The 26,655-nt window shown below is 42.2% G+C and overlaps 1 protein-coding gene across 6 annotated transcripts in view; it reads left to right on the plus strand.

Annotated features, from left to right (window-relative positions):
• Positions 1-120: 120 nt before the first annotated feature.
• The window catches only part of ADCY10 (adenylate cyclase 10), a 91,410-nt gene continuing 64,875 nt past the window's right edge, over positions 121-26,655 (plus strand). For 2 of the 6 annotated variants that reach the window (XM_027611579.2, XM_027611582.2), the window contains exons 1-12: positions 121-2,859; positions 9,202-9,407; positions 10,078-10,182; positions 10,962-11,000; positions 11,193-11,336; positions 12,255-12,460; positions 14,141-14,237; positions 18,365-18,453; positions 20,880-21,071; positions 23,120-23,238; positions 24,271-24,347; positions 26,320-26,509. In XM_027611579.2, coding sequence (XP_027467380.1) covers positions 9,260-9,407; positions 10,078-10,182; positions 10,962-11,000; positions 11,193-11,336; positions 12,255-12,460; positions 14,141-14,237; positions 18,365-18,453; positions 20,880-21,071; positions 23,120-23,238; positions 24,271-24,347; positions 26,320-26,509 — 1,406 coding nt within the window. In that variant the 5' untranslated portion in view covers positions 121-2,859; positions 9,202-9,259. Of the gene's footprint in view, positions 2,860-9,188; positions 9,408-10,077; positions 10,183-10,961; positions 11,001-11,192; positions 11,337-12,254; positions 12,461-14,140; positions 14,238-18,364; positions 18,454-20,666; positions 20,781-20,879; positions 21,072-23,119; positions 23,239-24,270; positions 24,348-26,319; positions 26,510-26,655 lie in introns of those variants that run through there. The other 4 variants (XM_027611580.2, XM_027611581.2, XM_027611583.2 and 1 more) reach the window with 4 other exon arrangements.

Here is a 26,655-nt window from a genome sequence, read left to right on the forward strand (position 1 = left end):
TTTTTAAATTATATTCTGTAATTGATATAATGTGGCAGAAAAGGCTCTGGAGTCCTAAATTTGAATCCCAGCTCTGTGACTTGTAATCTATGACTTTGGGCAGATTAAAGTGTCTGGTAGAGTACCCTGGACGTAAGTCAACTTTCTGAAAACATGGTGATCTTTGTCCGTGTTATGAAGATAGACTGGACATAGATTACTCTGTGCTAGAAATAATTAGCAATCTATTTGATTGGAGCTCCTGTTTGGAGTACTGAGTTTTCTTCTAAAAATTCTAGTAGAGCTGGTCCTGGGTAGTAGAGGAATCAGCAAAGCAAGTTATTTCCAAGTTTGAAGAAGCAATGACAAAAGACCTTTTAAAATAATGTATTTGATCAGAATTTGGCAATTAGTGAAAACCTTGTGCTTTATCACTTACCCCTTCTCTTTAGTCCATCTTTGAGGAGGAAGGATTAGAGAATTTGACATAGGCAAAAGTGAAGAGGTCCTGAAGAGCCCAATTATTACTGCTTTCTTTGTATAAACCATGCTGTTAAATTAGTGTGGCATGTGTGAGCATACGTGTGTTTCCTAGGGTTAAGCCTTTAGGAAAACCATCTATTATGAAATTTGGCACAGACACAAAAAAGTTTATTAAAATGTTTATGTTGAACTGATGTTTCCCTTCCTTTTCATTAAAACCCGCTCTTTCCTATATGGGTTCTCCTAAGCCCCACTTGTCAGTCAAATTAATTGTAGCATTTAGATGCAATCACAATTCTCTTCCGTTTGGTCCTCAGAAGTTCCACTGATAGACCACCAGCTCATGCTTTCTTTATGCCCCGGAACTTCATCCATCCCATTATTGAATCTTAAAAATTAAATGACTCGAAAGAGTATCCAATCGAAAATTCTTGCCACTTGAAATGTCCACTGACCAGTCTCACAACTACTCTCAAAAACTGAGAAAGAATTTATATACCAGAAGTCCTTACTACCAGTGAGGTAGTACAAATGGTACTACCATTTGTCCATAAAAGTACAAATGGTACAAATCACTTGATTAGTTAAGTTGATTTCTTTATCAAAATTTCTAACCAGTCCTTACTGAAAATTTCATTAGGTAAATACTCAATGCCAGGTCTAATAGGCCTGGGTTTCAGCTCAACTCTGCTACATATTAACTGTGAGACCTTGTTAACCTTTGTCTCTGGGCTTTAGTATTTTCAAGAATAAAATGGGGATACGAGAGTATTTACTTAATAGGATTGTTGTAAAGATTAATTGAAATAATGTTTTAACTCAAAAAAAGAAATAATGTTTTAACTCAAGACCTGGTCGATGATTGGTGTAAAATTAAATAAATGTAGGAAGTTTTGGAAGATGATAAGCTTATTAATTGAAGGTAGACCTAAAAAGTACTTTCTTAGAACAAAGTATACCTGGAAAGAGGGTGTACTGTATTAACCTATTTGCACACCTTCTGGGGTAGTAACTCCTGGAACTCTTGAGGCCTTCACAGATTAAAGCAGAAAACAAGCTGCTTGGAGTGAGGGTCCAAAGGTGGGGTGGAGAATGCTCAATAAGAGATAAATTCTTTAACCTAATCTTTTTTGTAGTTTGGCCTTCGTTTCAAAGAAGCACTCATCCGAGGTACATCAATGCTATCAATTCTCCATAGTAAATAAGTTGTCTTTTTTTTTAAGTTGTTCAAATGATGGTGAAAGGTTGAATCTTAACAAGGATTGACCTCAAAGCCCAGGTTCCTCTCCATAAAGCAAAATAGTTTCTACTGGAGCTTGTTTGTATAATGAAACAGAAATAGAAAGCACTGGTATTTAGATGGGTTTTCTCCCTAAGGGGTCTGTTTAATTATATGAAGTATGATTCTAATTATATTAAGACTGGTTTCCACAACTAGCATCAGAAAATTTTCTTGACAAAATAAAATGAATCTCTTTTCCTCCCTTAAGACAAATGTGTTTTATAACATTTTGAAACACACAGTAAATTTAATTATAGGGCTGGACTTTGCTTGAGAATGATTACTTGCTTTTTCAGTTCAACTTTTTTAAATTCAAGTTTTACATATGTGTCACTAAATGTTAATTGTAGTTGTGACATACGTAAGAACAGCTAGAAAATCAAAACGTGATTTAAGCTCTTAGAAAATATGCAACCCTCTTAAAACACATTTTGCCAGTGTCACATTGGATTGAGAAACCCAAATCCAGTGCCACATTGGATTGCAAGTTATCTTTGGAGTGAATTTTATTAGAAATGTGCACTTGCCCAATCAAAAAAGATGGGTATGTAATTCTTCAAACAAACATTTACCTCACAAAAATCCCTAAAGTTCTGAAAGCATAACTGATAAATTTCATAGCCCTGGTAAAAGCCATAATCATTATTGATCAAAATTGGATGTTTGCTTATTCAGGAGATACGTGGCTTTAGGATAACCCTACTAACTATTGCCTAATTTCAGCCACCCTCTACGAGGTCAGAGAAGGAGTTATGAAAACTACTTTGGAGTCAGTCATACCATTCTCCCAGACCCTTGCCCCACATGTCCGGATGGAGAACCTGAAACAACCAGTCCCTGTAGGAGATAGGCCACTGGGACTGGTGGGGGAGGGGAGGGCAGTGCCAGCCAATCAGAAGCATGGTCAGTCAGCGTGAAACAATGAGCTTCTGATGAGGGTGTGGCCTGGAAAACGGCTTTTAGACAAAACTGTCATTTTTATGGGCCATACACGGACATGGCACTTCTGTCTTCAGAATAATGTCACCCAGGCCCCTTTTCTGTTTTCTGCACTCCTGAAAGATCTAGTACCTGATCTAGGCTCTGGCTTTCCCTCAGCCTTGGAGAAAGACGAGGTATGTGGAGTCTCAGTAGGAAGAATGGTTGCAAAGGTAAAGGTGAGGTCAGCCCTCTGGGAAGAAGACAGGTATTGGAGCTTAGAGGAAAGTGGGAACTCCTTGGGCTAGGTATCCTAGGTAGGTGTAAATCTCTGTGTCAGTCTTTTAAGTGATGTTAGAAACTTGAAGTCTTAAATGTTGCCTCATCTTATGTATCCTGGATGCTCTATTTTTCTGGCTTGCCATCTTTATTTACCTCTGTCCTGCAACTTCTCCCTTGATAGCCTACTTTTTATTGGTCCTCAAATAGCAAATGCCTACCGTGTGAGGGGGGTTGTAGGAAGATGCTCTGGAGGAAACAAGGACATGTAGAATATGGTCTCTAAGACAAGAGTTTACAATTCACAGGAAGACATAAGCAGATCAATAGATAAGGATGTTTAAATAGAAAATAAGGCATGGGCATTCATAGACACTAAGTGTCCTCATAACTCAGAGGAAAAGTTGCCTTGGCTAGGGTGGCCTGGCAAGCTTTCCTGACACAACATTATCCCTTTAAGTTCAGAGTATCTCCTCTTTGGGCTCTTGTAAAACCTGATTTTACACAGTGGTAATAACTGGATAAAAGCTGAAATCTATTAGAAGTTTCTAGAAGAGCTATTCAGAGAAACCGTAATGGATATAATTGATCTTTAATTTCATTTTCATTTTTGGATACTGCTGAGTTTTAAGTAGAATAAACCCATACACTTCTTCCTTCTTTCAGGAAACTCTGTCTTGGTATATCTTTGGGGTTTTATCCGCTTGCTTGGTCTTTCAGTCTTTCAGATATCCTCATTCCTCATTGCTTTCATGCACCCTCAGGGCCTGCTCTGTTCATGCTCTCTTCTTGACTGTGATTGAGTTGGCCAAATAATTGATGACACTACTATCAACATGCAGTTTTAGGGTGCCTGGGTGGCTCAGTTGGTTGAGCGACTGCCTTCGGCTCAGGTCATGATCCAGGAGTCCCTGGATCGAGTCCCACATCGGGCTCCCTGCTCGGCAGAGAGTCCGCTTCTCCCTCTGACCCTACCCCCTCTCCTGTGCTCTCTCTCTCTCTCTCTCTCTCATTCTCTCTGTCTCAAATAAATTAAAAAAAAATCTTTACAAAAAAAACATGCAAAAAAAAGTACTCTAAAATTAAATGCATCTTTTCTCTAGGTCATTAATATCCCCAAGGTGTCATAAAACATATACAAATGGGATGTAGCAAGGTGTGGTAGAAAGAATATGGATGTTCAGATCCCACCGACCTGGGCTTTCCAGCTCTGTGGCCTAAGGCAAATTAATCTCTTTGAACTTCAGTTTCTGTGTCTATAAAATGGGGGGGGGGGTGGCTACCTCACAGTGCTGTTTTGAGGCAACCTATGTAAAATGCTTCACATAAAGAGGTCTCAATAAGTTGAAATGTGCCACAAAGTAAATATTAATCTACTCTTCTAAAATAGAAATTTTCTGTTGTCGTTTTATGAGTGTTCATAAGACAAACTCTCAGGTATTCTTTTTAGATATCTGGGCCTCTTCAGCTCATGGACAAATCATTTTCTTACTCTAGTTTCCCTCATACATTTGTCATCTTAGTGGCCAAATGCATCTACTTTCCCTGCCTAGTAGTCATAAACTTAAAAAAAAAAAAACTGTCCAAGTTCTCAGATCACCTTATTTAAAACAATGGAATCTTAGCAATCATCTTTCCATTAAATGTAAGAATCACTACAACCTTGCAGGAAAGACACCTGTGGTGTGCCCTTCACGAGGAAATCCAGTGCTTCCCAGACTGCCCTGTTGGGGAGTTTACATTGTTAAATTTGCCTCCCAGTGATTGCCAGCCATCAATCCTAGTTCCTCCTTTTGGAGCAACAAAAAATAAATCTAAACCACTTTCCACACAGTGTTCAAACTAAAGCAAGATGGTCTACACAGTGCGTTTGAGGAGGGTGTGGTATTTGCCAGAATTGACAGGCTGGAAGCAGGGTTGCTAGATAAGATGTAATAACTGGGATATATTTATATTTAAAAATTGTTCATTGTTCATTTAAAATTTAAATTTAACTGGATGTCCTATATATTGTGCTTATTCTGGTAGTCTCACAAATGGTAGCCAAAGAAAAAATGGTTGAGAAGTCAGTGAGCACCGGCAGGAGAGGGAATAGAGCTCCAGTCCTGCTCAGTTCTCTTCAATCCTACCTCAGTTCTGTGGCTGCTTAGCACACCTGCACAAGCCTTTTTAGAGCATCCATGCCTGCAGAAACCGTACTATTAAGATCATCCATTCTTTGATAAACTGACCCCCTCTACTGAGGAAAAATCTCCAACTTGCCTTTACTCCTCAGCCCTCTTGTGAACTTTATTCTCAATTAGCCACACTCAATCCCTACCTGGGGGGTAGGGAAATAGTAGAGGGGTTAGTATGTGAAAAGCAGGGGTCTGCATTAGACTTTGCACAGGGACCTGTGTCTCCTTGTTCCTTCACAACTTTCACATTTCCAGATATTTGAAGATAACTAGCATTTCACCTGAATGTCATCATCTCATGACAACATTTCCAATCTCTCCCATCACTCATGTTCCATTGTTAGTAACCTTCAAATAAAGTGGGCAAAACTAAACCCAATGCTCTGGATCAGATTTGAACACTAATCTGATATACCTTAAGATGGCATCATATCCAAATGGCCAATAAGCATATGAAAAGGTGCTTAATTTCATTAGTACCACAAAGTTCCCCACAAGGGAAACAAAGCCACACATACCACCACTCACCTACCAAGATGGCTAAAATTTTGAAAGACTGACAATAGCAAGTGTTGGCCAGGAACAGAGCTTCTGAAGTCTGATATCTTGCTTGTACGGTATACATTGGTACAACCAGTTTGGAAGACTGGCAGGATCTACTCAAGTTCAATATATGTGTATCCTGTGACCCACCAACTCCACTCCTAAGTAGATGCCCAAGCAAAATGCACACGTGTTTACCAAAACACATGTACAAGAATGTTCTTAGCAGCATTATTTCTAATAGCCTAAAACTGGGAACAACAAATAGGTCAATAGTACAATGGATAAATATTTGTGGTATAATCAGCTGGTGGAATACTAGATAGCACCGAAAAGGAATGTTCTTGATAAACATACAACACGGATGAATATCACAAACATATGAGAAAAACGAAAGTATATAGTATGATTTCATTTATGTCAAGTTTAAAAACATAGGTAAAGATAACATGTGGTGTTAGCAATAAGGAGAAGGGGTTACCTTTGGGAAAAAGTGTGTGTGGGGGGGTGGCGTGCCTGGGCCATGACATGAAAGGAGCTTCTATAGTCCTGGTAGTGTTCTCTTTCTTGATATCAGTAGGAATTACATGGATTGTTCACTTTATAATAATTCATAAAGCTATAAACTTATGAATTGTTCTTTTTCCTGCATGTTATGCTTTAATAAAAGTGTTTTTTAAAAGACAACATGGAATTTGCAGTAAATCTAGTTTTTCACACCATATGCTGATGCATTTGATTTCGTTAAAATTCTACATATAGCACTTTGCCTTTGTTCTTCTGAAATTTTATTATTATTTCAGTCAATTAAGATATTTTAAGATCCTGTGGCGCCTGGGTGGCTCAGTCGGTTAAGCGTCTGCCTTCAGCTCAGGTCATGATCCTGGACTCACAGGATCAAGCCCCATGTTGGGCTCCCTGCTCAGTGGGGAGTCTGCTTTTCTCTCTCCCTCTGCCCCTCCCCCTGCTAATGTTTTCTCACTCGCTCATTCTCTCTCAAATAAATAAAATCTTAAAAAAAAAAAGATATTTTAAGATCCTGGAGCGTCTGGGTGGCTCAGTCGGTTAAGCGTCTGCCCTTAGCTCAAATCAAGATCCCAGGATCCTCCGATCAAGCCCCACATCAGGCTCCCTACTGAGTGGGGAGCCTGCTTCTCCCTCTCCCTCTGCTGCTCCCCCTGCGTATCCTTTAGGTAAGATTGTTAACAATGTTAACAGATAACCATGTTTTTATCACCTATAATTTTGTGTCTTACCCATAAGGTTGTGAGAAATTTGGCTAAATGCGTTGTTAAAGTCAAGATATACTTTACAGCATTCTCTTGATTTAGAAGTTTAATAATTTCAAAAAAGTTAATAACTTTGCTCTTGCCTCTGAATCTATTTTAACTCCTTTTAATCACCTCTTGCTGATCTAAGTGCTCACATTTCAGCAAATATTTGAATTTTCACAAATATTCCAGCTCTGCCTCCCACTGCACACAAGGTAGAATTGCACTTTCACACTTATTTGAAATTGTGTTCACATAATTTTCTTTGGCCAATGTCATGTGAGTAGAAGAGAAATATGTCACTTTTGGGAGGACACTTTAAGAATGAGTCGGCCCCATCAAGTCCTTGTCTTGCTAGCCAGAATGTCCCAGCCTGGATCCCAAAGTGAAGGCAATAATAGAGCAAAACCTCAGACAATCTACAAGAGATATGTAGCACAAGTAAGAAATGAACAGGAAATAAGCCTTTGTTATTTCAAGCCACTGTCATTTTGGGGTATTTGTTTATGAAGCAAACCCAGCTTATACTGACTGAAACATATTTACCAGTCTGTGTTTTCTGTAGCCTCATCTTTTGAAATTCAGAAAAGAATGTGACCATCTCCAGTTTTCCAGCTCCTCTTTTGTTCTCAAGATTACATCTGTACATTCCTTCAGTATCTGTGTATATAGGTTATCTGGGGCTGACTACTTGAATTTGTTTAAAGTGACTTGGTGCTTTATCACTACCTTCTAAGCTTGGAGTTTAATTCTTTCTTAGCAATATTTGTTATACTTTTCATAGTAAAGAAGGCAGAAACTTTGTCCTTATTTCTCTTTTAATAATTTGCTTGATTTTAATAAAGCCTATAACTCCTTCTAAGTTTTCTTAACTTCAGCATTTTTCCTAAGTCTCAGCTTATTCTGGGAATTCAGTCTTCTCCAATCCTTCCTATAAGTCATATAACACTTATCAAATTCACTATCTGAAATTATTTATTTGATTTACATGTTCTCTATTAACTGTTCCTAGTACATGCTGTGGTTTTAATTGAGTTTTTGAATGCCGCCCCACCTTTTTTTTAACCTTAGGTACATGTCTCTCTATCTTTTGTTCACTTCTTAATATTTGAGTTTGCCAGGGCTTTTCCTTTTAAAGGTATTATTCAATACCTAATATTAAGTACTCAATTTTAGAGGTTTCTATACATTTTAGAGTTTGCTAAATATACTAATGTTTTCCCTTGTTTTGTTTTGTTTTTAATGTTTTTCTTAAGTCTATGATACATGTTAACTATCTCACTTTTTCCTTCCAATGCTCTCACATACCCCACTATGACCTGTGTCTGGTTGAAATTACTAACCAGTTTCTCCCTGATGGTCAGGAACAGTTCCTTTTAAAAAAAAAAAAAAAAAAAACTCTCTTATTATCTGTATCACTTATTCCAGGAACTTTGATTGCTCTGAAAATGTTGGGTATGCTATTTCTGTTCACAGTGATAGAGCACGATTTTTACAACACTCAAGCATGGACATTTAATTGACCCCAATAAGCTTAAACGAAGGCCTTAGGAAATTCTGGTTTTCTTAGAACTAACTGGGCAATAAATTAAAGTTTCAACATTTCCCTTTTAACTTACAGTTTAAAGCCTGGCACGTGTGCGCACGCGCACGCGTGCACACACACACACACACACACACACCCCTTTGAATGCGTTCCCTCTTGTAATTTAAGACTGTACCTTAATACACTTAGTCTCCTGCTTGTATGTGATACTACTTTGCTTCTCATCTTTATATAAACATTCACCCACATAAACTCACATCTACACTTTTTTTTTTAATTTTCAAAAAGAAAGAACAGGTGAGAGAGGGAGAGAGGAGGATGAACCATGAGGACAGAAGGCCAAGGAGCATAGACTGAGCGAACAGGGCCACTGGCCTTTCTTCAACAGGACTTGTATCCTGAGGGCTCATCCCTTCACGAAAATGGATGGACTCATTCAGCTACTCTCTTTTCACTCCATTCCATTTGTAATGGTGCTCATATATGTCACAGCTGTTGAGGGTTGAAGGCCCAGCTTATGAGGGGGCCTCCATATAGAAAAGTGGCCCCTTTCAAGTGTGACTCAACACTTCAGGCATTATCACCACTCAGTCACTTAAATAAGTAGTCCACAGTTTAGAACAAAGCAAGGGGAGAAAAAGAAATAGGAAAGTGAGTAAATGAATATAAGTCAGATTTCCAAAAAAAAGTCAGATTTTCTCCATTCTCAGCTTTTCTTTGTAGAAGATCTATTTGGGGACTATTTGCTGTGACCATAAATTCCTGAACATTTGCCTTGAACATGAGCACTCGAAGAGAAGAATCACAGGACCGGGCCATCGTCAGAATTGCAGCTCATCTACCAGACCTCATTGTCTATGGAGACTTCTCTCCAGAGCGACCCTCTGTGGATTATTTTGATGGGGTCCTGATGTTTGTTGATATTTCAGGCAAGCACAGAGGGAATCTTCCATGTGGGTGAACTCACAGAGCTTGATTGCAGAGTGGGGTGCCATTTTTGAGCTTTTGTGCTATTACAGCAGATATTCCTATGGAGAAAACAGGAGGGAGGAGGGATAGCCTGCGTACCTGGCCCTTTCATTCTTCCCTTCCCCAGCATGTCCAGTCATGGGCAAACATTTAAGATGCCCCAGTTCCAGGCCTGGAACTTTAGGCTCCATGTCCCTGCCCAACTTCACTGAGTCCAGCTCCCAAGCCCCACGCAATTCCAGGCAAACTTGACCTCAGGAAATGGTCTCCCCAGGTGTTATTTACATCTTAACAGTAAACTTGTCACCTCTTCAGACGTGTTTCCATTTTGTGTGTTTTCATTACCATGGAATGGAAGTTCTATACCAGTTAAAGGAATTGCAGTCATCCCTGTACAGGGTGAGGAAATTTGGAGGAAAGAGGTAGCTGGCATATTTCTCTGACCCCTAAAATAATAAGCATAGATAGGGGAGGCTGCATGTTTGACACTTGACCAGCTGAAGATCATGGAGAAGAAATCTTGTGGGTTCTTAAATGTTAGGGCTCAGTGCTCTCTAGTGAGTTCCTCTTTTCCTGGCTCTGTTTGGTTCCTCCAAGCAGCCAAGGAAATGAGGTGGACATTTATTACAGGTTTTACTGCAATGACTGAGCAGTTCAGCACAGCCATGTACATGGACCGAGGGGCTGAGCAGTTGGTGGAGATCCTCAACCACTACATCAGTGCAATAGTGGAGAGTAAGTGTCCCCATGGGTTTCTGACTTAAGTATGTTTCATTGATTGTTTTCCCGTATTTTTTGGTTATAACCTGACAGAGTGCTATCTTTGTTTTCCTCATGAAATGTGTAAGAAACCAGTCTTTTTTGAAATACGATACAGTGCAAGTAAAGGAATGTAATCACATCTCACTAATACAGACTATTTGAGGGAAAGAGTGTTTTGCACCAGTTAAAAGACTGAATTAGAGATTACCTTTAAAGAATTTTAGTTATATTTGATGACTCAAAAAAGTGACCATTAACATAACCCAAATGTAGTCATTAAGAGAATGCTGTATGAAGGCTCATTCACAGAAACAGAGCATGTACATCACCTAGTTCAATGTGTGCCTTCTACAGTTGAGGAAACACAGTCCAATGGGTATAAGTGACATGTCTGAGACATCTTTAGTATAAGTTTATTCTCTGAATTGTTGTTCTCTTGACTGATTTTCCATTCCATGGATGAAGAATGAATTTCTCATTAGCTTTAAGAAATTGGAGTTTGGGGCGCCTGGGTGGCTCAGTTGGTTAAGTGACTGCCTTCGGCTCAGGTCATGATCCTGGAGTCCCAGGATCGAGTCCCACATCGGGCTCCCTGCTCAGCAGGGAGTCTGCTTCTCCCTCTGACTCTCTTCCCTCTCGTGCTCTCTGTCTCTCATTCTCTCTCTCTCAAATAAATAAATAAAATCTTTGAAAAAGTTATTTAAAAAAAAGAAATTGGAGTTTGATTTACCTTATTTTCTTTTTTTTCTCAGAAGTGTTGATTTTTGGAGGAGACATCTTAAAATTTGCAGGTATGGGGGGCTCGCTGAGATGGGAGGGGTAAGGAAGGAGTGCCGAGGGGCCTGTGCTCCAACAGAGGCACCTTACTGAAAGCAGTGGTTGGCTTGAGGCATGTTTGAAGAGTAAGTGTCTATAGATTCCAGACAAAACAGACAGATCCCCAGAGCAGCTCAGAAGCCGTCCGGTGTGTCTGTCCCTTCAAGGTGATGCGCTGCTAGCCCTGTGGAAGGTGGAGCGAAGGCAACTGAAAAACATTATCACGGTGGTAATTAAATGTAGCCTGGAGATCCATGGACTGTTTGAGACACAGGAGTCTGAAGAAGGCCTGGATGTCCGAGTCAAGATCGGTAAGCTCGGAGAAAAGAGAGATGCTCCAGCATTCTGAAAATGGGTCCCGACCCCTGAGGTATCTCTCTCCCTAAGAGAAAACACAGAATATAGTGGAACATAGTGGCTCAGCCTGCCCATCATGTCTTGAACTTCGGAATTAGACTAACCAGAAGGAGTTTTGGCTCCTTCAGTTACCAGTTAAGATTTGGGCTAATCCTAATATCTCCCTCATAGGCTCTTACAAAATGTGAGTTTAAGCAGTAAGTATAGTACCTGGCACATAGTAACCACTCCACAAATGAGTCTTTATTATTACTATTACTGCTATTATTGTCAGGTCTTGCTGCTGTCAGTCATTTGAAAGAACTGTGTATCACGCTGTAGTTCATTCGCTCATACGGTTTGTATATATGTTGTATTTTACAACATTCTATCTTCTGTTGCTCTGGTACCAAAACCTTCAGCTCTCAACTTGAAAACAGAGGGCACATTGTTGGGATGGGACCTACCCTTTTTCCCCAACCTTTTCCCCTCTGGCTTTTGCCTGAAATTCAACCCTAAGAGTTTCTTTTTAGTTAAAGCCTCAGTCTCTGATAAAACGCAAATCCTCTCCAGAAGGAATTACTGAAGTTGTTCTCTGTTGCTCTTAAGTACAAATAAATTGAAGAAAGGATTAAATAACTTTGGGGACTAAAAGGGCCATCTAGAGAGAGCAATGTCATAGAAAGGTGAAAGCTAGTAGCCGAGTTTCTAGCTCGAGAGAGAGGAGTTTTGGAAGGCCTGGGCCCACAGGGGCATCTTCCGACACACCTCTGTCAAGCTTCAGAAACTACATTCGCTCTGAGGTAGTGCAGTCACACCGAGATTCGGGCTGTTCCGAGAACCAGTGCTGCCGGGGACTAACCCAGAACTCCTGGTGCTTGCCTCCTTGCCAGCCCTGGCTGCAGGCCACATCACCATGTTGGTCTTTGGAGATGAAACACGCAGCTTCTTTCTGGTGATCGGGCAGGCAGTGGACGACGTGCGCCTGGCACAGAACATGGCGCAGATGAACGATGTCATTCTGTCCCCAAACTGCTGGCAGCTCTGTGACCGGAGCATGATCGAAATTGAGAGAATTCCAGATCAGAGAGCAGTCAAGGTAGGTGCCATGCTGCCGCTTGCAGAAAGGTCCGTCCGTCTGTGCCAGGGGTCCCCCTGTCAGGAAGCCGCTGGGAAGGCCCATGGCGTGCAGCTCCTGGGCTGGAGACTCAGGTGGGACAGCCTGAATTAGACTTACAAGGCTTTAGTCCAGGAGCCAAGGCTGGGCATTCAAGAGGAGATGATTAGGCTTCCCTGTGCTCACTGAAGATGTGGACTTTGGGTATGGAGGCGTTTGGTGGAGCTAGGGCCCTTGCTTAAGGAAAAGGGAGGGTCTCCTGCCTATTCCCTAGGAGCAGAGGGCTGTCGTTTGAGGGCCGCCATCGGCCATCACTTTCACTACTCAACACCCTCCTAACTCAGGGCAAGGGATCACTAAGGGTGAAGATAGGGGGGGAGCAGGGGCAGCCATTCAGTGAGGGAAGACTTTCCCCACAGCCCTGCCTGGTAGCAAACACTGTGGTGAGGTTGAAGACTGACTATAAGCAGAACTGTCCTTTGGCTATGGCCAGTTAGAGAAACTGGACTTTGGGCATATGTAGCAGGGAGGAGAGCTGTGCCACCAGCTGAACCCGGAATGGACTGCACGGCCGACAGAGAGGCGGTGGAGATCTGGGTAGCTGCTGGTGGAGGCCAGAGGCCCTCCCACATTGTGCCTCAGTCTACCACCCTCACACCCGCCCACCACTCTCCCTGCAATGCTGCCCAGGCTACATGACCTAGCTGGCTAACAATTCCCTGTTCCCCATCTTCTTCAATCATTCCTTATACCTTTAGAAACTGTTTTAATTCTAATTAACTTTAGACTCACAGAAAAGTTCAAAATTAATACAGAGTCTCCATATTTCCCTTACTCAGCTTCCCTGAATGTTAACATCTTTCATAACCAGAGTGCAGTAGTCAAAACCAGAAAATTAACATCGGTACAATACCATTCACTAATTAAAGGCCTTCTTTGGACTTCATCAGTTTCCTACTCAATATCTTCAGTGGAATGTTTCAGGATTCTATCCATGATCTCACATTGCATTTTGTTGTTATTTTTACTTAGTCTCCTGCAATCAATAGCAATTCTTGAGTTTTCCCTTGTCTTATTTGACCTTGATAAGAGTATTGACCATTTTGATGAATATCCCTCCATTTGGATTTGCCTGATACTTTCTCAGTATTGGACTAAGGTTATTTATATGGGGTGGGAGGCAAGAACACCACAGAACTGAGGTTGTATCATTCTGTGTGTCATACCATGGGGTTCCTAATCTTGGTATGAATCTTATTGCTGGTGATGCTCCTCCAACATTTTTGGGCATCAGCCCCCTTTGTCCTTTTATCCTTATAATATAAGAAAGAAATAATATATAGTTTAAGCAGGTTTTATTTACATTAAAATGTTATGAAGGAAAGAAAGAAGAAACTTCTGAGTGGAAAAGTATGCAGGTGAGCCCCCTGGTGTGGCCTTGTGTGTACACACTAAAGTCTGAGATCTTAAGGACTAATCAGAGATTTTTAATGTGATCACATCCAAATGAAAGATCTTTGTTGTGTAAGTATGCCAGTCTCTGTTTACCATGTCCTGGACATGCAAAAGCATACTCCCTGCCCTTTCTGCTGAGAAATTCTATTCAAAGGACTGGTCAACCCTCAGAATAACCAAAACTTCTCTTTTTTTTTCTTTATTTAGGTTAATTTCTTAAAACCACCTTCTACTTTTAACTTTGATGAATTTTTCACAAAGTGTATGACTTTCATGAATTATTACCCTTCTGGTGACCACAAAAGTAAGTACACTCCATGGACAAGAGCCTTTGCCTCTACCAGTGGTCAGTAGGGTCTTACCAACACCAAGGGCTCTATTATAAGTGGCAGGCCTCCTCAGTACAGCTCCCGGTCCTCAGCAGCACACAAAGGGGACCTCCTTCCCATTCCTCATGACAGTGATTCCAAGTACAACCCTCCCCAGGCCCTCCATCTCTGTTCTGGCAATGACTCTTCCCTCTTCCCTTCTAAACATGTGCAAGTCTGCCCCATGATGAAAGGAAAAATAAAACTTCTATGAACCCTACTTTCCCCTCCTAATTTTCACCACCAAAGTTCTCAGAAGAGTAATCTGTATGTCTGTGCCTCCTTCCTCTATCTTCTCATTTATTTATTCACCCAATAAACTTGGGTGAAAAGTGCATGTGCATCGGGGGGCAAGTGTTCACTTACTCTTCAGTCTTGAGCCCCTGACATCTAGGTTCTAGCCATTTCTCCTGTCTACTGAGACTGTTGAGGTCAAGGCCACCAATGACCATCAACTTGCCAAAGCAGGTGACCTCTCTTCAGGCCTCATCCTAGCTGGTTGGCCTTAGATTATTCTCTTTTTATGGACACAAGCTTCTCCTCTTTCCTTGGGTTCATGAATATTCTTTCTTAGTTTTGCTTTTACACCTTAAGCCACCAGTTTCCACTGCCTTTGCTTAGTCTCCTTCTCGTTCCTTAAGTGTTGGTAATTCTAGGGACCTGTCCTTGACCCCTCTAGTCTTTCCTACTGCCCTCTTGGAGATCCAGTCTATTCATCCATGCTTGACATTCCTAGGACTCCCAGCAGACTGGGACTAGAATGAGGAAAGAAGGAGCCTAGGGCACGAAATTTAAGGAGGCACTATTCATGGTCTTGCAAGTTGCTTGCTTCACATAAGATCCAGCCCTGCTTGCCAGAATTCAGCCCAGACTTTTTGTCATGATTTCTAGACTCATAAAAAAAAACTGCCCGTGGGTCATCTCTACTGGATGTCAAACAGGTACTCCAACATTAACGTGTTGTTAAAAAACTGTTAAAGACAATTTAAGTGATGCAAACAAACTCGAATGCTTCAAGAAGTGGACAGTCTCCTTTAAGAGACCTGCAAAATGAGGCAGAAGACAAGCAGCTTTTTATAAGATGTACAACAAACAAGGAAGCAGCAAATAGAAAATATCCAACTGCCTGGGGCCGCACAGTCAACCTTGTTTGGGCTGAGAAGACGGAGAATTGGCTTGGCATTTGGGGATTGGCTGGCTAGATATACTGCATTTCTGGTCAAGTGGGGCATTTCCAGGGACATGACAGTTCCGGAAGTTTCGGTTTGCTGACGTGGCACCGCAGGCGTGGGCCTAGAAATTGATTTCAACAATGTCTAAACTCAGCTACTTGCCTTTCTCCTGCAATTGTTTCTTCCTCCACACTAGAAACTTCAGAAGCATTTTTGACTCATTCTCCTTCCTCGTCATCTACGTACAGGTCTTACATATTTCGAACATTACAAAGAGTAGATTATACTGTTACTAAGCTGTAGTATGTAATGGGGCAGGAGGTGGAGCAGGAGGGAAACTGTTGTAGAATTGACCAGGAAAGGCCAAGAACCCAATAGCTCCAGAGACGTAGAAGGTCCAGTGACACCCCTTGGGCTCTACAGGTAGACCTTACTGGTGCCTTCAATATAGGGCCTCTTCGGGCCTTACTTTGGGCACTACAGTATCACAATGCAATCCTGATGCTAAGTACCTGGAGTTAGCACAGATTTCATAGGTTAAATTCTCTCCAAGACACCCCACCCCCCCCAACGACGCCACTGCAACTTCAGATACCAGCAGCAAGCTCTGGGATTACTAGGCCACCTGTACTTCTGACCAACTGTCTATAAATCTAGGGGTTGCCCCAGTGCTCCCAATAATTTACTAGAATGACACAGATCTTCGGGAGATGCTGTGTTCATGATTTTAGTTTTATTGTAAAGGATACAAATCAAAAGACACTTAGGGTAAAGTGTGGAGAGTCTCAAACATGAAGCTTCTGTGTCCTCAGGGCACATCACCCTTCCTGCACATTGCTATATGATTACCAACAAAAACAGTTCATCCTGGCTTTGGGGTGTTCGGCTTTTATTGGGGTTTTATGTTATTTTAAGATTTTTTATTTATTTATTTGACAGAGACACAGCGAGAGAGGGAACACAAGCAAGGGGAGTAGGAAAGGGAGATGCAGGCTTCCTGCTGAGCAGGGAGCCGGATGTGGGGCTTGTTCCCAGGACTCTGGGATCATAACCTGAGCTGAAGGGAGCCACCCAACCGATTGAGCCACCCAGGCGCCTCTTATTGGGGTTTTATTAAGTAGGCATGATTGATTGAATCATTGGCCATGTGATTAAATTCAATCTTCAGCCCCCTTTCCCTCCTCAGAGGTCGGAAGTCAGGCTCATTATCACATGGCTCAAAGCCCCAACCCTCTAATCACAGGGTTGGTGTTTTTCAGCACAACTGGCCCCATCCTGAGACCTCATTAGCATAAATTCAGCTGTGGTCCAAAGGGCCTACCATGAAGAACAAAGACAATCCCATTATTTGAGAAATTCCAAAGATTCAGAAGTTACTTCCCAGGTACCAGGAACAAGGACCAGCCAGATTCTTTATTTCACTAGAGGCACACATACGTCTCCATAACATCGCCACGACAGTAGCCTAGACCTCTATAATTCCTGCTCCCTTGCCTCTCTCCGGTCTGTTCCATATCATTTCTTCTTCCTGTTTTTTAAAGATTTATTTATTTATTTGAGAGAGTGGTGGGGGGAGGGGCAGCGGGAGAGAATCTTCAGGTGGACTCCCTGCTGAGCACAGAGCCCTGCGCGGGGCTTGATCTCACAACCCAGGAGATCACGACCTAAGCTGAAAACCAAGAGGTAGGACGCTTACCTGACTGAGCCACCCAGGCGCCCCCATGTCATTTCTTCTTCCTCTCCAGTACTCATACGGGATTCCAGCCAGGCTAGCATCTTCACCAGTCCTTTAACACACTGTGCCCGTTCTTGACTTTCACCGACATGGTCCCTCTGCCAGGCATGCCCTCCTCAATCCTTCTAGAAATATGCCAGAAGTCATTCAAGATCCGGTAAAATTCTCTAGTTCTCCTGTGAACCCCCTTCTGATTAAACCACCTCATATTGATCACTTCTTCCTCTTTATAATCTATTAGCCCATTTGAGCTTTTCTTTTTCTATTTAACTTTTCCACGCATAGTGCATGTGGAAGTCCAACGAGTGAGTGCCTCCAGGAAAAAGCCTAAGCTTCCTGATGACTTTTTTATTCCCATGTAGTGCATGGTATTTTGAATATACTAGCCTTTGAATATACTCAATAAATGGTTTAAATTGAATTCGCTTCTTAATTTATATCCTTTTCAGACTCTATTTTTATTTTTCTTCTCATCTTTTTCTGCGCTGTTATTATTCTCTTCCATGCTGAAAACCTATCGCCACTTTTTCTGCCTTGTTTTTTTATTTTTTTTGAGTTCATTCCTTCCACCTCCTATTAGTCTATTCTAGAGTATGGAACTGTCAACCATCGTGGTGAAAGGATCCATAGAGACTATGAAACCCCACTGAGTTTTTTTTTTCCAGATGAGGAAATGGGGGACCACCAGGGCAGTGAGGTGACTTGTCCAGGGTCACACAATGAGTTGGTATCAAACTGGGGATGAGAAGCCCGGAGATCAGAAGTCTCCTGAATCTTACCCAAGCTGCTCTTTCACCTCTGTCGTCCCCTTCATTCTGTCTTCCTTTTCTGTTGTCATCCTCGCATCTGTCCATTCACATCCCCTGTGGCAATTGCTTTAGCTCAAGTCTGGAAGTAAAAGTCTCCCCAAGTTCTGAAGTGTGATGACAAGTATAACAGGGTTTTGATCTCCATGCCACCGAATTCTGAAACCTGCAACTTCATAGAACTTCTCATTGGACTTCCTTTGGTTCTCTTTGCCACGAGGTGTCCCAGAGTCCCCTGACTGGACTGCGAAGACCACCACCCAAGGGAACGGGGACTGGGAGACTCCTATCTCTAGCTGTGCAGAACCATGCTTCCTTTTCTGATCCTGCCCCTCCTTCTGCTCTCTTAGACCTCCTGAGGCTTGCGTGCATGCTGGAGTCTGACCCTGAGCTGGAGTTGTCCCTACAAAAGTATGTGATGGAAAGCATATTGAAGCAGGTATTTGCACAGTTGGATTTATTGGCTTTTATTATCAGGGATCTTGGACATCAGGAAAGATCGAGAAAACCAGTAGCTAGTAAAATGTTTCATTGAACTAAAAAGAGATGGGGCTGATGTTCTCCATGTGTAGGTGACTACAAAATGTGTTCTTCAAATCAGGATGTTTTTAAGAGTTAAAGGAGGCATTATTCATAATTACGCTCTGACAACACTTATTCATAATTACGCTCTGACAACAGGCATAAACCAGGACTGTGTGTTTTATACAACTGGGCAAATGGGAAGTTTTTTCCCCAAGCAAACAAGAACATGTGTATACCCCACATAGTCAAAAGATCCCAAGTGAATTAACATTGCTACACTGTCTCTCTAAGTCACTCACCTTAGATCTGGAGCTTTGGGAGTTAACAATAAAGACAATTAGAATGCCCAGAACTACCTCCTCCACCCCCTAAAATTTTCCCTTTTTATTCGCTTAGATCTAGGCTTTCTTAAATGTATTAATTCATGTGAATCTCAGCACTCACCATATGCCAGGCATTCTGCTCTCATGTATTTATTCTTCACAATTCTTGCTAGATAGCTTTATCCCCATTTTATATGTGAGAAAACAAAGACCCAGAAGGATACCAGGAACTTTTCTGAGGTTATAAAGTAAGAGATGTAGCTAGGATTTGAACCTTGTTCTGTCTGAATCCTACATTTTTTTTTGCACAGGCTGAACACCTTCCTAATATATGCATGTTTTAATCTTTAATTCCATCAAAATGCAGTTGTGTCCTGGAGGACATCTTAGGCAAGCCTGAACAGTGGGCAGCTGCCTTCCCAGTGTGAGTTGAAGTGAAATCAGAACACACCCCTCCATCTTCAGCCCAATTTCAAAGGCCTACCTCCAGTACCTGCAATTGTTTGACCCCTCAAGATATGACACATTATGCTGCTTCAGCTGCAACCAGCCAAGAGCAAGGTTTACAGGAAGGGAATGCAAGATAGACTCCATGAGCCACCAAGAAAATTGTGGGTAGGAATGATGAACACCGGGTAAAGAGATACAGCTAAGGGCGCAGAAAGGAGGCAAAAGACAAACCTTTCACACAGTACCAAGACTGCCCCTAAAGAATAGAGATCCTCAGAGTTGCAGTGATTGCATTTTTCCAATCAAAGCTCAGGCCACACAGTCCGATGGAATAATTTTTAACTCATTTCTTTGCTAGATTTAATCTTTAATATTTATTTAATATTAATTTCTTATTTACTGATTTATTGGAGAAGTCAAAGAAAGTCATCACATTGATTAGTTAGAGATTACTAAATCATCTTTTTTTTTTAAAGATTTTAATTCATTTATTTGAGAGAGAGAGAGAGAGAGAGCACAAGGCGGGGGAGGGGGAGAGAGAGAAGCAGACTCCCAGCTGAGCAAGAAGCCCGACATAGGGCTCGATCCCAAGACCCTGGGATCATGACCCTAGCTGAAGGCAGACACTTAACTGACTGAGCCACCCAGCCGCCCCTATTAAATCATCTTTTATGAAAAGAATAAAATTACCTGAAACCAGGACAGTCCCAGCCAGTTAGGAAGCAGCATGACTACAGAATTCCCTATGACAATTCCCTCTTTTGTCTAGAAGATATGTTTTATATTGTCAATGGAGAATCTGATACTTTTGTGCTATTTGGAGAGAAAATGAAATGATTTTCCCCCATTGGTTTGCTTTGCACTTAATTTAACAAAATTCAAGAATGATGAGAGGCAGGCATGACTTGGGAACGTGCTTCTTTCCTTTCCCTGGGCCTGTTGTGGGTGGGGTGGAGAGAAGAGGGGAGCAGAATGAAATATACCACCCGAGGACGCAGGTGCAAGTCCTAAATGGAATATTGGCCTAGGAGCCTGGAGATACGGGTTCTGTGCGACTCTGGGAAACTTGTGTAATTGCTCTGTGTCTCAATTGCCTAATCCTTGAAGTGGGGATAATAATGCTGATTTTATTTCATTTGAAGGCAAAGTGGGATAGAATGTGAAAGTATTCTGGATGGTCCCAGGCTGTGAAAATATCAGGTTGGATTACATAACATGCTGTTCTTATCCCTAAATTGTAAGAGAGTCAAAAGGAACAGTACTTCTTTCTGTTATTGTCATGGCTCCCACTGGCATAGGGAGCCAGCAGCTGGGGCAAGGGTGTGGTGTTCATGAGCAAGTATGAATGTTCACACTGGAAGAGATTTTGATAGTGCATTCCAATTCCATCTGCTGAGCTTTGGGCTGACTCTGCCATGTTGCACTTTGTACGTTCTGATAACTTCCGCTTTCTGGAGAACCTCAGAAGGTTAGTTTCCTCCCAGGGATAAGGTCACGGAGGTGGGGTTGTGACAAAAAATCCACTGCCAAGGACACATGCTAAGGAAAGCTGCTCTCGACTCCACAGATTGATGACAAACAGCTTCGGGGTTATTTGTCTGAGCTTCGCCCAGTGACGATTGTGTTTGTGAACCTGATGTTTAAGGACCAAGACAAGGCAGAAGTCATAGGCTCGGCCATCCAGGATGCCTGTGTGCACATCAATTCTGTCCTGAGGGTCTTCCGAGGCCAAATCAATAAAGTCTTCATGTTTGACAAGGTAAATATGAGCTCAGGGGTGGGAACCTACCAAGAATTTAAGGTTGGCACTCCCACCTATGGACATTGGTGAGAGGAAGAGAAGAGACACTTTAACCTAAAAATATCCATCTTTATTTGTAATTATAGAAACAGCTTATATGGTGGATTTGGCACTTACTATGTGCCCGGAATTGTTCTCAACCCTTTACACATATTAACTCATTTCACCCTCAGGACTCCTCTAAGAGGTAGGTGCTGAGACACTGACACACTGAGACAGGTGAGATTAAGTTTTGCTCGTGATCATCCAGTTAGTGGTTAGTGGGCTGGATTCAGACCCCACTAGGCCGCCTCCCCAGGCTCTGCCTTTCAGCCCTACGCTTGACTAGCTCTCCCTGTAGGCACATCTGCAGCCTCACATCTCCTGGAGATTTTAGGTCAGGTGTCTAGTAACCATCACCCCCTAGAAGCCTGTTTCTAATAATCCCCACCTGCCATATCTACACCTCCTTCCCCTTCCAGCTTCGTGGGGTGGGGGTAGGGAGGGAGGCCAAAGCAGGGAGGGAGGCAGGGGCGGGGGGTAGGGGTGGGGGTTGGCGCCTCTAGCTTCTGGGTGTTTTTAATCTGCTCTTAATCAGTTCAGAGAAGAACAGTGTAATTGGCACATTACCACAGAAGTGATAGTGAGCATGGATTCCCCATCTCAAGGGTTTTTGCATCTTTTTGCACTAAATTACTGCCCCACAGTCATTCATTTATTGGGCATTCTATAGAAAGGGGTTACCCTCTAGTCTTTACACAGACCTGAATCAGGGCTTCCTTTCTCCCATCAAGACAGAGCCCGGCACCAACTAGGATCTGACCCTTAGACTCTTTTTGGAGAGGGTTGAAGAAATCAAGGCATTCTTTTTTGCATGTCATCAGGCTATAACATACACAGACTGAAATTTGTAGTCCATTGTCCTTTAATTATTAGGCTCTTCCCTTATAGACAACAGCATCTGACTGAGGTAATTTTTTAAGCGATTGATACTAAGAATGCCAAGCTTCAGAGTTTAAACTCTACTTGGAACAGTTAAAGTCATGCCAAGAAAAACCACTCTCAGTTTAGGTCTTTCTCCCTACGAATAATAACCATATCTAAAAGGAACATTATAGTTTACAAAGTGTTACTGTATATCAAGTTTATATTATATATGTATATAATGTTATATATAAGTTTACAAATATAACATCGTTACAAAAATATATATATACACACTATAAAGTATGTATTCTATATAAAGTATGGAATATATGTAATATACTATGAGAAGTGTATATATACTATAAAGTAGTTTACAAAGTTTGTGTGTGTATATATATATATATATATATATATATATACACATACAAAGTAGCAAAAGCAACCTTGGCAGGTCTATGTTATATCCATTGGCAGACTGAGAAACTGAAGTTCACAGAGTGTAGTTGACTTACCCAAGTTTCCACACTTGAGGTTTTTTTAATTTTTTAAAAAATTTTATTATGTTCAGTTGGCCACTATATAGTACATCATTAGTTTTTGATGTAGTGTTCAATGATTCATTAGTTGCATGTAACACCCAGTGCTCATCACAACACATGCCCTCCTTAATACCCATCACCCAGTTACCCCATCCCCCCACCCAAGTTTCCACACTTGTGAAGGGGCCTGAGAACACAGATTTTCTGATTGCAGAGCTGGTACCTTTTCCACTGCTCTGTGCTGCCTCTCAGATCTACACTTAGCACCTTGTAGCAGAAGATCTTGACTGAAAGGGAAGAGACAGGTGGGTGCACACATAGCCCCGCACAACCCATTATCTCTAGAGAAAAGCAAGCCCTCCTCAGGCTCGAGCCCTACTGCTTCCGTTGCACTTAGAAATTAGATGAAGTTTACTAAACATAAAATAGGTAGGAGAGAAATCACGATGAAATGTGATCCAGACAGGGAAAGTTGCTACCCACCTTCCGCTGGGCCTTCTGGCTGGTCCACTTTAAAGATCGCCATGCACCAGCTGTGTTCGCTGACTCTCTCCCTCACAGGGCTGCTCCTTCCTCTGTGTCTTTGGTTTCCCTGGGGAAAAGGCTCCTGATGAGGTCACTCATGCCTTGGAGAGTGCTGTGGATATATTTGACTTCTGCTCTCAGGTTCACAAAATCCAGTGAGTGTTGACCCTGATCCCATCTGGTGATCCCTGAGCTTTTTGTAGTATCTGGGGAGAGAAGACTGGGTCAGGGAACAGGAAGTAAGGAGAGGGCTGTCTGGAAGCCCTTCTGTTTGTATTCATTATTCAGGGCCGACCCAGCCCCCGTGCAGTGATAAAGGGACCATAGAGGCCAAGTGCTGAAAGGACACCCTTACAAAGTTAAAATGTAGCAGGTTTGCAAGAAAACCTAATTGGGTTGTCTCTCGATCCTCCGGCTTACTTTTTGGTAGAGGTTGAACCACCAACACCATGTTGGAGACCTGCGTTGATTTTTAATAAGGAGATACAATGAGTCCTTGGGCTGGAAATGTATATATTGATATGGCCTCAAGATGATCTACTCACAGTAAAACTGTTGAGATAAGTAAGGTTTACCATCCCCAGCCCTGGCTGCCTGAGAGCCCAGGCCCCCAGGTTCATCTAACCTGAGCACCCCAATGACCCAACACTTAGCTCTACTTAGCTACAAACAGGTATCACCCCCTTGCTCTAAATATTTCCACCATGTCGGCCCCTAGTCATCTATATATTCAGTTATCCTCATGTACTAACGAAGTTGGCTTTTGATGCCACATACTACATCTGAGTTACTTCCATTCAAAATAATGACTTTATTCTTTCTAGCAATAACAAAGATAAGTTAAATTGTTTAGAACCACAGCCGCTCTTCACTGAGAGTCTGCTTGGGGTGATGAGAGGTTCTTTTCTAGAAAAATGCCTCCGATGAATACTTAAAAATAGCAGAAAAGCGAACTGATTTATCACTTCTAAGAACTTAGTTCTGCCTCTCAAACTGTCCCTCCTTCACAGCTCTAGGCCCTGCACAGTGGCCCTAAGCTCCCCACTGCAGAAGACAGTTACTTGTTGAAAATCCTTTCCCTCCGTCCCTGCCCCGTTCATCGTCATGCCCCCACCCTCCCCACGTTCTCCCTGCTCATTATCTTTCCCTTTCGCCTTACAACTCTCTCGCTTTCTTCCGGGCACCAGTACCGTCTCCATCGGTGTGGCCAGTGGGATTGTCTTCTGTGGCATCGTTGGACACTCTGTGAGACATGAGTACACAGGTGTGCTGAGCTAGCTCATCTCGCCGCACCTTGCCACCCAGCTTTGTGGGAGGAAGGGCAAAACTGAGTGAGAAGTGGGCCCTGCCCTCTAAACCTGTAGTCTTCCAGGAGGAGCCAAGCCATGTAGCTTTGCCCATTGGCAGCTTGATGCTGGCAAAGTGCGTGTTTCTCGGGCTCTGCATGAGTATCACATATGTAGTTATTCGAGGGGAGCAACGGAGGCTCTAAGCTCATGGAATGAGGCTGGGGGAGGGCCTTTGTAATAATTGCCTGTTATCATTAGAGAGATACACCTCTTAATTCCCATTAAAAAATCCTCAAGGAAATTAAAAATATTGGCATTCCTGATAAATAATACTAATCTCAAAAGAAAAGAGAAAGAAATGCTATCTCAAGATTTTGCTTCTTTGACTTCCCTCCTCAACCCTATTACAGTTTAAGATATTCAGAAACAATACATCTGGAATACTGAAATCATTATGTCTGAAATGGTTGGATGTCTGAGATTTTCTTCAAAATAATACAGGGTGGAGAGTAGATGGGAGTGAGAGTGGGGCAGGACTGGCCACGCGTTTGTGGCTTTTGGGACTAGGTGACAGGTATATGGAGATTCATGATACTATGCTTTATTGCATGGTCAAATTTGAATAATAAGCAGTTTTTAAAAAGAATATCTTGATCAAAAGAAGATGTTAGTTGAAAAAAAAGGAATATCTTGATCAGAAGTGTTTAAGTTTGTGTTAAAGTACTATATTTAAAACCTAGCTAGTTGTAATATTAATTGAGGGCTTACTAGCATCCAGGCACTGTTGAAAGTGATGTGCATGAATTGACTCATTAATCTTTATATTTTTTTAAAAAAAAGATTTCATTTATTTGACAGAGAGAGAGCACAAGCAGGGGGAGCAGGAGAGGGAGAAGGAGGCTCCCCGCTGAGCAGGAAGCCCAACATGGGAGGTAGGGCTCCATCCCAGGGCCCTGGGATCATGACCTGAGCCAAAGGCAGACACTTACTGACTGAGCCACCGAGGTGCCCTGACTCATTAATCTTTATAAACTGTCCCCTGAAAGGGATACTCTTATCATCCCCATTCACAGATCAGGAAACAGAAGCATGGGAGTGAAAGTACTAATTTGCCCAAGTAATTTGGTAACATAGTTAGAGGTAGAGCTGGGGAATCGAACCTGCACAGCTTCCTTCAGACGCTATGCACTACAGTGTATTACCCTTCAAAATACTCACTGAGTCTGTCTTACACACACACCCCTTCCAGCCCTATTTACTCACTCTTAAGAAATCACCAATGGGGCGCCTGGGTGGCTCAGTCAGTTAAGCATCTGTCTTCAGCTCAGGTCATGACCTCAGTGTCCTGGCATTGGGCTCCCTGCTCAGTGGGGAGCCTGCTTCTCCCTCTTCCTCTGCCCCTCCACCTGCTCAGGCTCTCTCTCTTTCTCTCTCTCAAATGAATAAATAAAATCTTAAAAAAAAAAAAGAAATTGCCAAATGAAGGTGATTCATTTTCAAAATGAAATGAAAAGTTGCAATTTTGTGCCTCATTTGGCAGTTTTGTACCTCATTTGGGGGTCAGTGTCCCCCGCCCAAGCTTGTGCTTGTCTGTCTTGTAGCAGAAGACCAGCTACACCTCATCTGCGAGCCCTCAGGCTTATGGCCACCACCAGTACAGAACCCTCTCCATATCCCAGACCCTTTTATCTCCAAGCACATCGTCCCTATCGCCTCCCAGGAGAGGTAGAAACTGTACCGATAGCTAATCAGGTTCACTCCCTGTATAGTTTGAAATAACCATTGGCAGAATAAGGGTAGTTGAAGGCGGGACTTCTGTGTCATTCATGAGAGGCGAAAGCAGTAAGGAGTGAAAGTGTCCCTTGGGGACAGTATGTTTCCGATTACGTTCTGCTAGTTCAATGGCTGTTTTCTCCCTGGTCTTTGCCTTTCTCCTTTCTGTTTTAGTAATTGGTCAAAAAGTCAACATAGCTGCCAGGATGATGATGTACTACCCAGGGATCGTGACATGTGACTCTGTCACCTACAATGGCAGCAACCTACCAGCCTACTTCTTCAAAGAGCTTCCAAAGAAGGTCATGAAGGGTGTTGCAGATTCTGGACCAGTCTATCAGTGTTTGGGACTTAATGAGAAAGTGTGAGTGTGGGGCATTGATTTTGTGGTATATTTTAGTAAAGAAGTGGGAAAATTACGATAGCAAAAACCGTTGGTCACCATGTCAGATCTGAATCCAACTTACGAAATTAAAATCTATTCCTTCCCCAGAACAAGGCCCAGATTTC

The sequence above is a fragment of the Zalophus californianus genome, chromosome 10 (genome assembly GCF_009762305.2).
Source record: "Zalophus californianus isolate mZalCal1 chromosome 10, mZalCal1.pri.v2, whole genome shotgun sequence".
NCBI classification, from domain to species: Eukaryota; Metazoa; Chordata; class Mammalia; order Carnivora; family Otariidae; genus Zalophus; species Zalophus californianus.